At 47.4% G+C, this 17,965-nt stretch overlaps 1 protein-coding gene across 1 annotated transcript in view; it reads right to left on the minus strand.

Annotated features, from left to right (window-relative positions):
* Positions 1 to 3,781, minus strand: part of SGPP2 (sphingosine-1-phosphate phosphatase 2) — a 78,325-nt gene extending 74,544 nt beyond the window's left edge. The window contains exon 1 of the mRNA XM_081142714.1: positions 3,519 to 3,781. Within this exon, the coding sequence (XP_080998840.1) occupies positions 3,519 to 3,737 (219 nt within the window). The 5' untranslated portion in view covers positions 3,738 to 3,781. The remainder of the gene's footprint in view (positions 1 to 3,518) is intronic.
* Between the last annotated feature and the right edge of the window lie 14,184 nt (positions 3,782 to 17,965).

A 17,965-nucleotide genomic window follows, 5' to 3' on the forward strand; every position in this document is an offset into this window, starting at 1 on the left:
TCCCAGGATCCCTGTCTCCAGCTCTTGGCTACTGCCAAGAATGTCCTCCAACAGTTACCCTTGCAAACCAGCTACCCTTGCACGCAAAAGCAGCTTCTCTTTCTACCCAATCTCCACTCTGCTGCCAACCAAGCCCCAACACTTCACATGTTCTCAATGAGACACAGTCAGTGAAGCCTTCAAATTTCTCTCTGGAAGGCACACAGCAGAAGTTTAAACCTGAGAGTCAAAAGACCCAGCTGTGTGGGTATTTGGCAAGTCCTCAACAAAGCATTTAACCCTCTGGGACTCAGACCTCTGTGGAATTCATGACCACTGGGACATACCCGAAGCCCAGTCTGACTTATGAGTGACGGCTTTGTGCAAGCCAAGCCCTGCCCTGGTTTGTAAAAGATGCCGTTTGTCTTTAAGCTAGCAGCGTGTAAAGAGAATTTGTAAAGGAAAGTCCTTATTCAACCATTTCCCTACCTGTCTTGTTCTAAGAATTAAATATAGAAAATGTGGGAGGTGCCCAGCTGGCGTAGCTCAGTGGTTGAGTGTCAACCCATGAACTAGGAGATGAGGGTTAGATTCCAGGTCAGGGCACATACCCAGGTTGTGGGCTCCATCCCCAGTCGGGGGCGTGCAGGAGGCAGCCGATCAATGACTCTCTCATCATTGATGTTTCTCTCTCTCTCTCTCCCCCTCTCCTTTCCTCTCTCTGAAATCAATAAAAACATGTTTTTTAAAAAAGTGTGGGAGGTGATAAAATTAGATTTGTTACAATCTAAAGTCACCCAAATGAAGAAAACAACTTCTCTACTGTTTGAAAGGTCTTAGATCAATGTCCTAGTGCTGTCTGAATTCTAGGCTATGAGGAAAAATTTGATTTTCAATATTTACTCTTAAATTTTAAAATATCTGCAATTTTTTTGTCTTGAATATTTAGCCCTCCCTTCCTTTGTGCTGCTCCATAGTGAGAACAGCCGTGGGTTGGACACAAAGGAGGAAATCCCTACCACATGGCTCACTGAAGACCCAGGAGCTCTGAGCAACAAGAAAACGCCTCTCTGCCAGAAATCCTTACCTTGCTTTTACTTATCTATCATTTATTATTATTTATTTATTTATCTATTTATTTATTGTTAATCCTCACCCAAGGATATTTTTCCATTGATTTTTAGAGTGAGTGGAAGGGACAGTGGAGGGGGGGGAGAGAGAGAAACATCGATGTGCGAGAGACATGCTGACTGGCTGCCTCCTGCACTCGCCCCCCGGCCGGATGGAACCTGCAACCCTTCGGAGCAAAGGCTGATGCTTTAACCACTGAGCAACACCTGCCAGGGTCCTTATCTTGCTTTCGAAGGGCTTATTTATACTGCAATCTGCACTCATTTACTCACAAACGCCACCGAACTCCCACGTGCTGGGCCGCGGGTGTGTGTGGGGGCAGTAATGAGCATATCACACAAGTTTGTCGCATCCTGGGACCTCACCGTCCGCAGGAGGCCGGCAGTAATCAGATCTCCACACAAAGGTGTACTTAGCGTGCTAAGTGCTGTAATCAAGAATCTCAAGCAGCAAAGAGAACCTATAAAAGCAGGGTGAGACTGGAAGGTGAGCGAAGGCGTCTCTTGAGAGTTCGAACTGACCCTTGAAGCTGAAGGATGAGGGGTGGTGGAGAGAAAGGAGAGGCAGCTCAGGCCGGCCCGGCTGGGCAAAGGCCAGAGGCCAAGGAGACGGGTGCCTGTCCGAAGAGCTCCCCCAGCTGTCCCATCAGGCTCCTCCCAAGTCTCTGGGGTAGTTATGCAATCATTTGCTTCTGGGAACTCCACCTGTATTTGGAAAGAAATCTTCCCAAGTCACTTGAAACCAACACACCTTTAAAAATATTCATGAGCCTCTCATTTGTCCAATGCTCTCGTGTTTTTTCCCCATCACACATCACTACGGCGATCTCTTATCGTGACCTTTTAGCCCACTCTTACCCTTTCCTGCTCTACAGTGAGTGAGTTCTGTGTGGCACGGGAAGTGAGGACCTCCTTGCCTTTGGTTCACTGAACGACCAGGCTCTTCAAGCAACAAGGAGACTCTGCTCTCTGCAAGGCACCTGCTGATCAGGCTTTGAGAGGGCAAGAGGATCTTTTCCAGAATACATCACCAGGGGCGATGCTTAGAGCAGTTTGAAAAGCACTGGTGGAAAAACGCACTCTCTTTCGGCTTCCTGAATTAGGGACACAGAGTAGAAACTTGAGGAGAACGCAAAGCAAGCAGCCCGAGCATCTATCTGTGGGAGTAAACAGTGGGCATCTACCTGTGGGTGTAAACAGTGGGCATCTATCTGTGGGAGTAAACAGTGGGCATCTACCTGTGGGTGTAAACAGTGGGCATCTACCTGTGGGAGTCAACAGTGGGAGCACAGAAAATGCCCTGCCACCTTTCAGGAATGAAATGCCACCGGTCCTTACCCCCTCATTCTGCCCCATTTTTAAGAGGCAAGAGGATGGGGGAGGGGGTACCCCAAACTTATCTAAAAGCTACTGATTTGTCCAGGGGGGACCCCCCCACACACACACCATTTCAAATTCTGTAACTCAACGCCCACAATATTCCACTCCACATAGAAGCCAGGTCCTCCAGAAGCCCTCAGCTACTAGAAATGGACACAAAATTAAATGTCACCTTCCTGTCACCAAAACTTCTAGGAAGAAATAAATGCAGCTTCTTCCACCACCACCTCCACTCCCCCCCCCCCCACATGCTTCTGCCCTCTGTGCCATGACCTCGGCCAGGGGAAGCCAGCTGGCACCTCAGTGCGGCACCCAGCCTCCCTCCCAGGGGCAGCCCTGGCACCCTGGCGTCTGGGCCCGTCCGGTCCCTCCGGTGCACTGCGGCAGCGCACGCGGCTTCCCAAAGCCGCAGCGGGTTGTGTAACCACGATCGGGGCACCTAGAGGGGAGCGTGGGGCGCTTCCTCCCCGCAGCATCTACCCAGAGTCACGGTGCCAGGTAACACAAGGCCCAGAAGGCAGGGGGCCCCGAAGCTGGGGGCGGGGGGGGAGAGCAGAGCGCTGGTAGGACCTCCTCTCTGGCCGGGAGCAATATTTACACCCCAAGTTCTGTCCTTGAGCTGGCGGCGCAGGAAGGGGCAGAGCACAGCGAGCCGTCCGCACCCCGTCAGTGCGGATCGGGGAGGGGAACGGGCCCCAAGCTCAGGAGTCCTGGGGCAGCGCTCAGAGTTGCTCCCCAGGGGCGCCCCAGTGAAAACGCCAAGGACACCTCCTCTCCGTCCTTCAGTCCTGTAACTTGCACATTTGGGAGGAAAGTCTCCACCGAGCGCATTTAGGGTCCCAGCATCTGAAGTCTGCGGCGGCCGCATCCCGGCGCCCGGACGCCCCTCCTCCCGCCGCGCGCGGCCGGGTGGCCCGGGGCGGGCGCGCTCTCAGCCCGCGGGCGCGGCGCACGCCCGGGCCACGGCCACGGCCACGGCCACGGGCAGCCCCGGCCCCGCCACACCCACGCACACCTGCCCACGGTTACCTGCGGGACCCGGACTCTGAGCAGCCCGTTGGCGGGTCCCCCGCCGCCCTTGCCGTTGGCGGCCGAGCGGTGAGCGACCCCGGGCGCGGGCGCCGCGCCCTCCGCGGGGCCCGCGCTGTTCTCTCCAGGACCTTCCTCGGGCGCCGGGAAGAGCCCGCAGCGGCGCTGGAAGCGGGCGACGAGCTGGGCGTCCTGCAGGCTCCGCAGCAGCTCGGCCATGGTGCGCCCGGGCCGCGCCGCCACCGCCACCGCCGCGCCAGGCCCTCTGCGAGCGCGGTCCCCGCCCGGGCACCGCCGCGGGGCTCCCCGGGCGGAGGGCGGGCGGGGCTGGGCGCCCGCCAACAGGTGCGCCGCTCGGGTCCTAGCGCCCGCCCCGCGCACGGAAGCCCAGGTGCCCGCCTCCACCCTTCGCCGGGCACGCCCGCCCGCCTGCCCTTCCCCGCGGGCTCGGGCGCTCCCAGCGGCTGCCAGCTCGGGCCCGGGCGGGGGAGCACAGGTGTCCACACCAACCCCTTCCCACGGCCGCGCCCGCACCCCTCCCGACCGGCGCAGAGGTGCCACCTCCAGGCGCGCGGCTGGGCACTCGCGGACCTGCGGGAGCCCGTCCTGCCGCGGGCCCGCTGACCCCGGCGTCACCTTCCTCTCCCTGTTGCGCCCAAGGTGGGGTAGGGTCTCCCCTCCAGCCCCCCGCGGCCCGCCCTGCGCTCTCGCCTTGGACCGCTTCCTCCACGCAGCCCCCGGGCTTGCCCCGTGCGCCGCGAGCTGCGGCACCTCGCCCGACGCCCGCCTTCCTCCACCCTGCTCAGGAGCCCAGGGGAGTCGGGGCCCTGAGTCACCCCGCGCCGCCCTGCCCCCGCCCCCGCCCCCGCCCCCGCCGGGTGATTTGGCAACTGGGAAAACCCTTTTAGACGTAGGGAGAAAACGCGATTATTTCCCGGTTTTCCGCTTTGAGAAAGACGACGCTTGCCCCCCGCACCCCCCCCCCCCGCCTCTATGTACCGGCCCTTAGCCCCGAGGGGGGGTGACATCTCGCCGCAGCTCCCCTCCACCTGCTTTAGGGGTCTCTGCGGAACAGCGAGGGGAACGACCTGGGGGCCACGGCGGTTCTCTCCTCCTGAACCTCCTTCCAGGGCGCTGGGATCCCCTGAAGGGGCCTCTGCGCTTTCCCACCGGGAGCGGGAGGCAGCAGTCAAGTGGGGCGCAGCTGGTGGGCCGGCAGCCGAAGCGCAGGTCCATCCCTCCGGCCCCGCTGGCCGCTGCAGGCCTCGCGGCTCCTGCGGCCCGTCCGAAGCCTCCCCAGCGTCCGGTTACACGGACGAGGGACAGCGAAGCCCTGCCACCGCCGGGTTCACTCGGCGGCGCTTGCAGTCCAGCGAGCCTTGGGAGTGCAGCTTCAAGGGCCTGGTGAGGCCTTGGGCGCCGCTCTCCTTCCCAAAGCCGTCTGGAGAGCGAGATCAAGGGGCGGAGGGAGCAAGGGAACCCTCAGCAGAGACCATTTTCTATTTAATTTACAGAAGAAGCGCCACCCGTCACAATCGGGCTGTGTCACACACACATGCCCAGTCCTGGAAGCAGAGGGCTCCTCTCCGCACCGTCGCTGTCATTTACAGCCCCTGGGGCCAAACCCTGCGGTTTCCTTTTAAAAGCTGGAGTTGTCCTAGGTCAGGACCTGCTCTTTATCTGTGTTAAAGAAAGGTGGTCTCAACCTGGGCGGTTTCTCAGTGGTTAGAGCCTCGGCCTTCGGGCTAAGTAAGGGTCACTGGTTCAGTTCTGGCCAAGGGCACCTACCTCGGTTGCAAGCTCAATCCCTGGCCCTGGTCAGGGTGCGTTAAGTGTCTCTAGTGTCTCTGTCTCTCTTACATTGTATCCTTCAGTGAGAATTAAAGAAAAAAAAAAAAAAAAGAAACATGTTCTCCCATGAAGACACTTGAATAATGTGTCTCCCAAATTTGATCTTCAATTTTCCTTTCTCCCAACTAGGAACGAGGCAAAGCAAAACATGGTCCATGCAGCACAAGGCCGATGAACTGTAATATTCAGACAACGCATTCTATCTGCTTGGAGGAGCAGGCACATCTAGCTCCCAGTCACTGTTGCCTCAGTTTCTTCCTGTGATAAAACAACAATCCTCACTTCTTACCTTTCTTATAAGGCTGTTGTGTGTCGAGGTCCTTGGCTCATGTCTGTATCACTCCAAGCTCTTCCTCTGTTGTCCCATGGTCTCCTTGTGTGACTCTGTCCAAATCTCCCTTTTCTTATAAGGATACCAATCTTTGGATTAGGGTCTGACCTCATCTTAATGGGATAACATCTGCAAAAACTTTACTTCCAAATGAGGCCACATTCACAGGTTCGGGGTGGACGGGTGTTTGGGGGGAACACTGTTCAGCCCAGCACAGGTACTCAGTCTGTGCTAGGTGTGTGCGCAGTGCTTTCACTCCGTGACTAATTAAATCACCTTCTGTCCTCCCAGCGGCCTATGAAGTAGTCACTCACCATCCATGTATTCGACAATAGGTACAGTATCGGTCCCATTCTAGGGTCTGGGGATACTTCAGTTAAAAAAACACACAAAGCCCCTTAATTATGGAACTTATATTTTAGTAGGGAGACAGATAATAGGAAATCAAATCAATGTGTACTTGCAGGGAGTGAGGAGTGCTCTGGAGAGAGAAGAGCATGGCAGGTGGTGTAGGGGGATGACATGTTTAGGTAACAAGGTTACTCTGAAAAGGAGATATTGTGCAGAGACCTGAGGAAGAGAAGGAGCTCACCTTATCAAGATCAGGAGAAAGAGCATTCCAGACAGAGGCAACTGCAGGTGTAGAGGCCTTGAGTCAGGCCCAAGGTAGGCATGGTGGAGGCCAGAGTGGCTAGAGATTAGGGCAGGGATTGACTTGGGAGAGGTGGGCAGAGGCTAGATCAAATAGGGCCATATAGGCTGTAACAGAAAGAAATACTCCCATATTACAGATGAGAAAACTGAGGCTCACAGATAGGAAACTTGCCCAAAGCCACACAACTGATAGCTGGGAGAAGGATGATTTAACCCAGGTCTGTCTGGCTCCAATATCTGTTCTCTTTATTACTAAAATACATTCTATTCCCAGAATTTCTCTTTACTCCCGTCTTTTGTATTAAAAGTTATTCCCAGCATGTAGTAAGTACTCAATAAATACCATATCAGTGCATGTTGTTCCAGACTAAGTAAAATCTTACATTTTTAAATGTTCTTAGAGTTAATGACTCATTTAAACCTTTTCACATGTAGTCCTGGCCAATGTGGCTCAGTTGGTTGGGCACTGTCCTGTGCACGGAAAGGTTGCTGGTTCCATTCCTGGTCAGGACACATGCCCCGGGTTACAGGCTCGATCCCTAGTAGGGGGTCTGCAGGAGGCAGCCCATCCATGTTTCACTCTGACATCAATGTTTCTCTCTCCCTCTCCCTTCCTTCTTCTCTCTCTAAAAAAAAAAAAAAAAAAAAAAATCATTCATTTTTAATTTTTTTTAAATTTTGCCCTGGCCTGTATGGCTCAGTTGGTTGGAGCATCATCCTGTACACCAAAGTACTATATATGAATTTGGTTACTGGCAGTTTTTTAATTAATGCTAATTTACGTCTTTGCATGTAAAGTGCCTGAGGATTAATAGCTTTAGCAGAGTAGAGGCGTATCACTTGTTGATAAATTGATCAGAACCCTAGGATCCATGGACTACCCAGTTTACCAAAAACTTTGAAATGTTAAGTACAGAACTCACCTTGTGTTGTTCAGGTGGTCCCATTCTGTTCTCTAACTAATGAAAAACACTTTTTCTTTCTGGACATTTTCAATAAATCATGAAACATAGTAAAATTTTATTCTTAGGGGACAAAAAACAACAATAAAAACCACCTTTCAGGCTGAGAACAATTTTAGCTCAAAACCTTGATTTAAAATAAAACAGTTGCAGATGATGTTCCTGTCAACGGAAACAGAAAGAGGGAAAACAGTGAGAAGGAAGAGGAGTTTGGGGTTTTGCCTGCAGCAAGCTTTCAAGGAATGGCCCAGTTTGCATGCTCTCCCAACCATGAGTATTGGTTAAGAGTTTGCTTTCTGCCAGGACCTCTTGGTTTGAAGCCAATTGAATCAAATCGTCTGAGACCAAATAGTTTTCTCCAGGGCCTTTTGATGGCCTTTGACCATTTTGTGAGGAAAATTTAGAGTTTAGCAAGCTGTACTTAACAAAAGAGCATGGGGGAGGGGACAGCTCTCTCATGCCAGACAACTTTCAAAAGTAAGCCCTCTTTCTTTGGCTTATGCTCTGATAAAACATCAAGACATCTAATAAAGAAAAGGGAACATTTCGTCCATCTACATCAGGCTTGCATTGGGGTTGGTCAAGCTCATGTACTGAGTGCCTCAGCTGAAGACAAGAAAATGTATTTGCTCACAAGTGGTCTATTAGGAATGATCGCTTTTATTTCTAAAGAATGTTCTCTATTAATATCACTCACTGTTATGTCCTTTCCAATAATCAGTTTCCTGGACACTTTTAAAATGTGACCAATTTTCAAATTCAGGTAACATAATACTTTCCAAGACTGTATTCATTATATAGATCTGGGTAGGGCTGTACCACTTAGTTATTAAGATTGTAAACCCTCATGTGCCCTGGCCCAGTCTGGCTCAGTTGGATGGGCATCATCCCATGCACTGAAAGGTCGCTGGTTTTCGGGCTTGATCCCAGGTAGGGGGTGTGCAGGAGGCAGCTGTCAACGTTTCTCTCTCTCTCTCTATCTCTCTCTCTCTCTCCTTTCCCTCTCTCTAAAAAATAGTAATAATAAAATCTTTTTTAAAATAATAAAATATAGCCTCATCTACCTCTGGACAAGCTTCCAAATCTAAATGAAGCGTTTTTAGTTAAGCTTCATGCATATATTCAATTTCATAAATAATCTATAAGCTACAAGTTAGTTGGAAAGCTTCATAGATACTCACCTCTAACATGCATTGTCTAATAAACAAAGAAGTTCCAGAATACTATGGGGTAATCGGTATAGCATGTTGCTATTTATGTTTAAGATGTTAAAATACATGTGTCTCTCAGAAAAGAAAAAGCTAAAAGAGTTAATCACAACCAAGCCAATATTACAAGAAATGTTAAAGGGACTTCTTTAAAAACAAGAAAAAGAAAGAGAAAAAATATAAATAATAAAATGGCAATAACTACATATCTATCAACAGTTACTTTAAATGTAAATGGATTCAATGATCCAATCAAAAGACGTGGGGTGGCTAAACAGATAAGCCAACAAGACCCTTACATATGCTGCCTACAAGAGACTCACTTCAGATCGAAAGATACACATAGAATGAAAATAAAGGAATGGAAAAAGATATTTTATGAAAATTGAAATAAAACAAGCGGAGGTAGCAGTACTCTTATACCAGACAAAATAGACTTTAGAACAATGACAAGAGACAAGGACCCAGCAATTCCAGGTCTGGGTATTTATTTGAAGAAGCCCAAAAACACTAACTGGAAAAGATACATGCATGCATATGTTCATTGCAGGATTATTTGCAATAGCCAAGATATGGAAGCACCCTAAGTGCCCATCCATGGACGAGCGGATAAAGAAGAAGGGGTGCCTATTCACAATGGAATATTACTCAGCCATAAGAAAGAATGAAACTTGCCATGTGCAGCCACATGGATGGACTTAGGACTTCGACGCTGTTATGCTAAGTGAAATAAATCAGGCAGAGAAAGAAATACCATATGATTTTACTTATATGTGGAATCTAAAAAACAAAATAAATAAAACAGAAACAACTCATAAACACGGAAAACATTTTGATGGTTGCCAGGTGGGGGGTTAGGGGCAGCGGTGAAAAGGTGAAGGGATTAAGAAGTACAAATTAGAAGTTCCGAAACAGTCATGAGGAGATAAAGTACAGCATAGGGAATATAGTCAATAATATTGTAATAACTATGCATGGTGCCAGGTGGGCACTAGATTCATCGGGATATCACTTTGTGGCTTATATGAATGTCTAATCACTATGTTGGACACCTGGAACTAGTAAAGTATTATATATCAACTGTAATTAAAAAATAAAAAATTATTTTTTAAAAAAGACCAACCAAGAGCACAAAGAATCTTTTGGAGGTGATGAATACATTATCTTGCCTGTGGTTGTCATTTCATGTGTGTATACTTACGTCTTATCAAATTACAAAATCTTATCAAACATATCAAGTTATATATTTTAAATGTGTTTATTGTATGATAGTTAAATCTCAATAAAACTGCTAGAAACATAAAATGAATAAGTAAAATACACACGTGTGTGTGCTTGTGCACACGCAAAAGAACAGGGGGGAAAAATACCCATTTGTTAGCAGCTAACTCCTGGCCTGGGATAGGAGCTAACAGGCACTTCCAGGTTTTCCTCTGTGCTCTTGACTTCTGTTTAAAGTTTTCAGATGTGTATTAGCTCTGTAACCTTATACAGGTGTTTAACTTAAAACAATACAGAATACCTGGTGGGCAACAGAGATTAACTGCATGAGCTCACCCAGGGGGCTACTTAAAAAGATTTATTTTTTTAGAACTCTTTTAGCTGGTCAGACTTGGTCAAGGAGAGATGCAGTCTTTTAAACTATTTATATAAACAAGATCACTGCGAGTAATGACGTCTAGAGATAGTGTGGGCCACCAGGTCATACCTGTCTTCCTTGCGCAGTTGACAATACCCCTGCCAAACTCACCTGATAGACAGTAACACTTTTTTAAAACACGAGGCCCAAGGGTTTTGAGTTTCCAGTTCGGCGGCCTAGTAAGTCGTCTTGCTGTGGTGAGAGGGCTGTGGGCGGCGAAGGGTGCAGTGTGGCCAGGTGTGGAGCCCATCGATCTCAGGGTTCCTCCCTGCGGAGGGCAGGGGCCTGAAGTCCTTTCAGCTGTGAAAGGTCTGTGAGAATGAATGCCTGCTGCCCAGAACGGCCAGAGGCCAGTCTGCAACCAGCTTGAGCACCTAGGACTGCAGAGCCCACCCTACACAGAAGCCCTGCCCACCCGCCTGCGGATACAGGTTCTCAGGAGCAGCTCTATGCCCTGGCTTCAGCCATCAGTGTTTCTGAAGCCCAGAGGGGCCCCTGAACGTCTGCAGACACGAGTCAGAGCCATCGACGTACTGGATCCAACAGGTAGAGAGCATGGGCCTGAGTCTGGCCCGCACCTTGATCTTAAAAATGGAATTCATTGCCAACCTTTAAATATCAGATGACATTATTATGTAAAATATAAATTTCTAGCCTCTCTTAAAACACTGGGGCCCGGCCGGGTGTGGCTCAGCGGTTGAGCGTCAACCTAGGATCCAGGCGATCGGGGTTCGATTTCCAGTCAGGGCACATGCCCGGGTTGCGGGCTCGATCAATGACTCTCTCATCATTGATGTTTCTATTTCTCTCTCCCTCTCCTTTCTTCTCTCTGAAATCAATAAAGATATATTTAAAAAACAAAACAAAAACAAAAAAGAACTGGGAATTCTGATATCACCAGGCCAAGATTAATGGTGGCAACAGAAGAGCTAATTACCTGCTGCTCTCTCTAGACGACATCATTCTGGAGTTTTCCACAGCTCTCCCCATTCTGTGTTATTTTACATCCTTCCCTCGATGGCACATTTCATCACCAGCTTAGCCCCTGAAGCATTTGGCTTTACATTCACTGCATTTAAAGCAAGGAAGGCCAATGCTGAGCAGCAGCAGTGTTGTCCACTGGAATCCCACCTCCCTAGGTTAGTTGGATACAAGAAGAAATGGTCTCTGGCCTTATGGAATTAGGATGCAGGGGAGGAGATAGGACAGCCACCTGTCCAGTAAATCCAGTCCTGAATTGGCCTCCAAACCTTCCTTAACATAGTGACTATCCGTAAATGACCCTGTGTTTGAATTTCCTGGAAGGCACTTAAGTTTCACCCACCTTGGCGTTCACAGCAGTCCTCTCGAGGATATGTTTACACACTGGCAATATGCGTCCTGTGTAATAGCAAACGCCAGCTTCCCCAGAATAACGCACAGAATGCTAATTTGTAATTTAGCTCGTGATGCTTTCCCATCGCCAACGGCCTTCCTCATTGCTGACAATGCCCTTTCCCAGGAGCCGGTCACCTGGGTTTCAAAGTCAGGTTCAAATCTAGGTCTCTTAGTCCTTGAGCAATTCTCTTCTCTGTGGCCAAGGTTAGCCACCTGTGGAACTGGAATATCATTCCATAGCGTACTTTTCTTGAAGGGTCATTTCATGAAGTCAAGGAGATGCTTGTTTCTCCCTTACTTTAACCGTAATAGAATTTCCTCCAGTTCTCCCTGTTTTTTTTCATATCTTCATTATTGTCAACATAGCTTAACCAACACCATTTGGCTCATTCGCTCTGTGAGGTGAGATTTAAAAAAGAAAAAGCTTTGTTTGAATACCATCAAACTCAGCTTACTGCTGACAATGTGGTCAGTGAGCAGTGGGGATAACTTTCTCGACAATCAGCTCAAATGACAAGAGAGGCAAAGAAGACAGTCAAATGCTTTGACTCTGAACTTCCTATGTTACCTCTAAGTTCTGAAGTCCTAATTACTACAGCTTTTACCATGCCTTTTTTTTTTTTAATGTTGATAGTATGCCCGATTAAAATATCAGTGTGTTACTTGGTAAATAAATACTTGTGGAGTTTATAAATCCACATTCTAGTCATGAACTGAGTTTATTAACCATGATAAGCACCATTTGTATGAATGAGGTAATTGTGCCTATGGATTTGCTGCACACTAGAAAGAGTGCTAGAGTTACGTTAGTGATTTTGCAGATTACTTTCACACGAGTGAGCTTTGAATTCCTAAGAGCTGGGAATGTGTCCCCTTGCTTTACTGAATGCAAAATCTCCTCTCTGGCCTGGCTTATATCTTCAATTTCTTTTTCTAGGCTTGGTTAGCATTCACTTTGGTGGGTAGAGTCAGGGAATAGCATGGCTGCATCTGGCTCAGTGCCACTGATCCAGGATTAGTAAATGTCACCCACGACTTAGGGATTTTTGGGAGGAAGTAGTAGTGCCACTGAATGGAAGTGCTGGGTTTTCAAAGTGCTGGACACTTCAGAGAGTCAACAGGCAGGAGTCCCCACATCACTTGCCAGGGCCCATCACAGCTCAACGTGAGGGCCTTGGCTGGTCGGAAGAAGGTGGACAATTTTGTTGCTATTGTTGTTCAAATCAACAGGACTTTTCCTCATAGATTAGATTCATTTCTTTTCTCTGATTTTAAAAAATAATACTTCTAAGCTCTCCCTTTATTGCAGGGTCTGGAGGCCTAATGACTGTATTTCCCAAACTCACTCTTACTGGTAGAGATTAGAGTAGATTCCTCCCATGAGAGATGCTGGTGTGGGTTTGAAACTGAGCAAAGCAGAAGCCATGTTGCCCTGCCAGCACCGGCAGCTTATGGTGGATGCTCCCGGAGAGGCTGACCTGAGGTCTGGCCGGCAGCTCTGGGCAGCCTGCTGTGACTCACCTGCTTCTTATGATTCAGCACAGCATCCTGTCATTCCTTCATTTCCTGATTACCTAAGTGCCACTGCTGGATTTCCTCACTATGACTCCCATTCTTTTCAAGCGGTAATGAGCTTCTGATCTCTGTCTCTTTCTACTTCAAATAATACTGAGAGTCAGGGTTCTCCATGGAAACAGAACCAATGGTAGAATCTACATCTACATCTGCACATACATCTCCCAGGGATCTTCAAAACCCATATATGTCACAAGACTTATTACAGAAATTGGCTCATGTGATTATGGAGCCTGGCAAGTTCCAAAATCTATACAGTGAGTCAGCAAACTGGAGACCCAGCCAGTCCGATGGCCTCAGGCCCAGGAGAGCAGATGGTATGAGTTGGCACTTTATGAACATTATCTCTAATGGTCACAGCAACTGGGACATTTGGACAAGTTACTATTGCCCTATTTGACAGCTGAGAAAACTGAGATTTGCAAAGGTTAAATCGCTTGCTATAAAATATAACTTTAATCCATTATTAACTAGCATTGTGAACTCACTAGTAGTGTAACTATTGATCAATCATGTACTTTAGGACAAAATATAGCTTTTCTCCCATTAAACTGCTGTTGGGGAGAAGTTCCATTTAATCCCCTTACCCAGCAGTCACCTATGAAATTATTGGAAAGGCCAACATTTTGTGCTGGACTGGTAAATAACTTTTATTTATTTTTATTATTTTATTTTTTTAAATATACCTTTATTGATTTCAGAGAGAGGAAGGGAGAGGGAGAGAGTTGGAACATCAATGATGAGAGTCGTCATCGATCGGCTGCCTCCTGCATGCCCTGAACCGAGGATTGAGCCCCCAACCTGGCCATGTGCCCTGACAGGGAACCAAACTGGGATCTCCTGGATCATAGGCCAATGCTCAACCGCTGAGCCACACGGGCTGGGCTGGTAGATAACTTTGAGCACAGAGTGAGGAATGTGGGATTGAACTAGTCCATTCTGTAGAAAGATCAGGTTGTGGTCTGCTCACTTCCCCAGCTGGTTTCCAGCTCCCTCCAGGATGTGGGGCTCTGCTCATTTAGTGATTCTTGGTCTAAAAACAACATTTCCCAAGTACTCATCAACTCATTCTCCCAGTGTTGCTCTAAGGCCATTCCAACTCCAAGATCTACAGAAACTCTATGATATAATTCTGATCCCTGTTGGTCAGAGCAGATAAAGAAAAAAAAACAATGGGATTTGATTTAATGCTAAATGGTTTAGCACTGGCTGAAGGAAAAGCTCTGTTTTAACGCTTTAAGGGTAGAAAGTCGAAAAGAGAAATGGACATAGGCCTTGTCCCCCATGAATAGTGTGGGGGGAGATACAGGTGGATCTGGTAATAGCCAAACTGTAACCTAAGCTTGGCACTGGGAGTAAGGGAGGTAGAAACTGTTTACAGCTGGGGATCAAAGGAAACATTACGGAGGAGGTGGGATTTGAGGTGGTCCAGCGGTGGTGGGAAAGACCCTGACCAGCAGAGACAGGGGAGAATATACCAGACAAGAGATGGAGGACTAAGCACAAAGAAACATAGAACGGTGCCCACTGTGGGCGAGGTCCGGGAGTGACGTGAAGGCACATGGAGGGAAGGGGAGGGAAGGGGTAACAAAGTGCCCCCAAGGGGTCCTCAGAGGGGGCCAGCAGCGGGGTGCACGGGGGTGAAATGGAGATAGCAAGTCATTTTATTCCACACAAGGCCAAAGATTCTTCTGACTAGTAAATTTAACTATGAAGGCAGACTGATAAAAATTTTCCTAAGTATTAATTACAATAATACACACACACACACACGGTTATAGTTATAGTTATTCAGCACTAGCACAGTCGCTAAACTAAGCACATGACCCTTTAAATCAGGGTCTAGAGGAGAGAGACAGAGGAAATCGGGTATTTGGAGGAGAGGGATCTGATGTGTGAGAAGTTCTCCAAAGCTGACTTGAAGATGAGGGAGACGAGGAATGTGGGTGGCCCCTGGGAGCTGAAAGTAGCCCCTGGCTGTTGACCAACCTGCAAACGGCTTCTCAGCCCTACAAGTACAAGGCACTGAATTCTGCTACAACCACGGGAGCTTAAAAGAGGACCCGGAGGGCCTGGAAGGAATGCAGCTCAGCTGACATCTTCATTTCCACCTTGGGAAACCCTAAGCAGAGAACTTAGCTCGGCCGCGCCCAGACTCCTGACCCACGGGAGCTGTGAGACAACAAATTAATGCTGTTTTGTGCTAAGTTAGTGCTAATTTTTCTGCAGTAATAGAAAACTAATACAGAAAGGAAACTGAGTAAGACATATTAGGAAGGGAAAGTCAACAAAGTCAGCAACTAATGGAATATAGAAAATGAGAGAGTAGGGAAAGCCAGAAATTCCTTTCCTTATAGCAAAGTACTTATATTTCCTTTAATTATATATATTTAAAGGTGGTGTTGGTAAGGAGTGCTTTTGGCTGCAAGTAGTGGATACTCAACTACTACTGAGTATCGAGCAGCACAAGCAGTTTTTCTCAGAGCTAGTGTGGCTGTTCCGAACGCAGGCATACATCTCTTCTGTCTGAATCTCTGCCATTTTGCTGAGATTATTGTCATTTGCTGTCTTATAGTCCCCATGTGTCATGATTGCATGGCAACTGCTGCACCTCCAGGCAGCCCATGCTCTCTCGTGGGGAAAAAGGGATAGCCAAAGAGTTCTGCCAGCTGAGGCAGATCTTTTGTGTTGGGAAAGCATAATATTTTCGGAAAGCCCTGCTCAGAGGACTCACTCACATCTCCATGGCCAGAACTGGATTATGTGGCCACCCTTGGAGCAATACTGGCCACGGGGGATGAGATTACTATCACTGGCTTAGACCAATCACCATCACTCCCTGGCTTTGGGGTAGAGATCCTTGTCACCACCTGAACAAATCAAGGTTGTCCTCACAGGAGTGTTGGAGGCAAGAATGGATGCTGAGCAGGCAACAGATGGTGCCTCACAGTTGGAAAGGGCATTGTATCTTTAATTCAACAAATATTTATTGAGTACCTATTAAGGCATGGCCCAAGGTTTACAAGGAGGAGGAGGATGATGAAGAGGGTTGGAAGGGAAAGGGACACAGGCATGCAAATAATAATTACAGTGAGAATTGCTTTAACGACGAAATGAAAAGTCTCTACCTTTTTTGTTCTATTTTTTGTTAAACCTAACCCGAGGATAATTTTTCCATCGATTTCTAGAGAGAGGGGAAGGGAGGGGAGGAGAGCTGGGGAGAGAGAAAGAGAGACACACATCAATGTGAGAGAGACACATCGATTGGTTGTCTCGTGCATGGGCCCTGACCAGAGCCGGGGATCCAACCTGCAACTCAGGTACGTGCCCTTGGCCAGGAATCAAACCTGTGGCCCTTCAGTTTGAGGGCTGAAGCCCTAACCACCGAGACACACCGGCCAGGGCTCCATCTTTTTTTTAAAAAAACATGATGTACTCCTTTCCATAAATGCATTAAGTGAACCACAAAAACAGAAATAACAGGTCCTAAAAAAGTATATATTGATTTGTGCTTTTAAAAGGGAGAAATGGTTTTAATTGGTAGAAAATATATTCAGAGGAAACTTCTAAGAACTACTGAAGTTAAGTATTGATCGATACCTTGAACTAAATCTGGGCAAGAGAGTAGCTCTCATTTAAAATGCAGAAGTGATGAAAACAGATGTGTAATAGTTTCCAAATGAGTGTTGCAATCTTTTTTTATTTCGTGGAAATGGTAACACTATGATTTAATATAACTTACACAAGATTCTCAGGAGCTTCACCCACTTTAATGTGCTACATCTATTTTAAAGTACTTTGGATACTTATATATCATTTTCAAATATTTAGCCTTTTGTTCACCAGCTTCATTCTTGTGAAATGTCTTTATAAAAACAGTAATTTTTTTCCAAACTATAATCTGATGATATGGAATATGACACTTGAGCTTATTCATATTAGAGAAATTAATTCAGTAATTAATTGTTCTGATATAAACTGGACTTGAAGCATGACAATCAGTTTCACACCAGCATAATTAACCTGAGTTTCCAAGCCTCTGTGATTGCTAGAGATGAAGTAGACGATTAATGCTAGTGTGTGTTTCTACTAAGATGCTTTGTACAGAATTTTGTAAAAAAAAAAAAAGAACTTTTTATTAAAATAGCTGAGCATAAGCATTGGATGGTCCTAACACTTACTGATTTTCTACCCCAGCTATCTGTGTGTATGTAATTAAATCTGGTTATTTTCTCTTATTAACGGAATCTGTCTTTATGTAGATTTAATGATTAGACCAGACAAAAGAACTTAGAGGGTAAAGTTTCTTCCTCCCCGACAGGACGTCTGGAGATAATTTTGGTTATCACATCACAACTGGCAGAGGGCTCCTCCTAAACACCCTACAACGCACAGAATGGCCCCCACTACCAGGAATCCTATAGCCCAAAATGTCAATACTGCCGAGGCCGCGAGACCCTGCCATACCCAGTGACATAGTGACGTCAGAAGCATTAGAAAATGGGAGGGACGGTGGGCATCCACTTGGTGGTTACAGGACTGGCTCTGCAGAGCCAGGGATCGATTTTGGATTATCCAGGAAGGATGTGTGGAAGGACCTCTTGTCTAACTAAATGAATCTTTGCGACAAATGAAAGAGACGTGCAATGTGCATGAAAATGTTACAGCATCAGAAACACTGCCGATGTGAAGTGAAAGGGACAGAGAGGGGACAACGTGAAAGGCTGTCACACTCCTCAGATTCTACAGGCAGGAAACTCCTAAGCTACAAACATATATATTACCCTTCACGGAAAAGGAAGGATGACCCTGCGTGCAGGGCAGTGATCCCAGAGGGCAGAGTCACTTTC

Source organism: Miniopterus schreibersii (assembly GCF_964146895.1).
Source record: "Miniopterus schreibersii genome assembly, chromosome: 7".
NCBI classification, from domain to species: domain Eukaryota; kingdom Metazoa; phylum Chordata; class Mammalia; order Chiroptera; family Miniopteridae; genus Miniopterus; species Miniopterus schreibersii.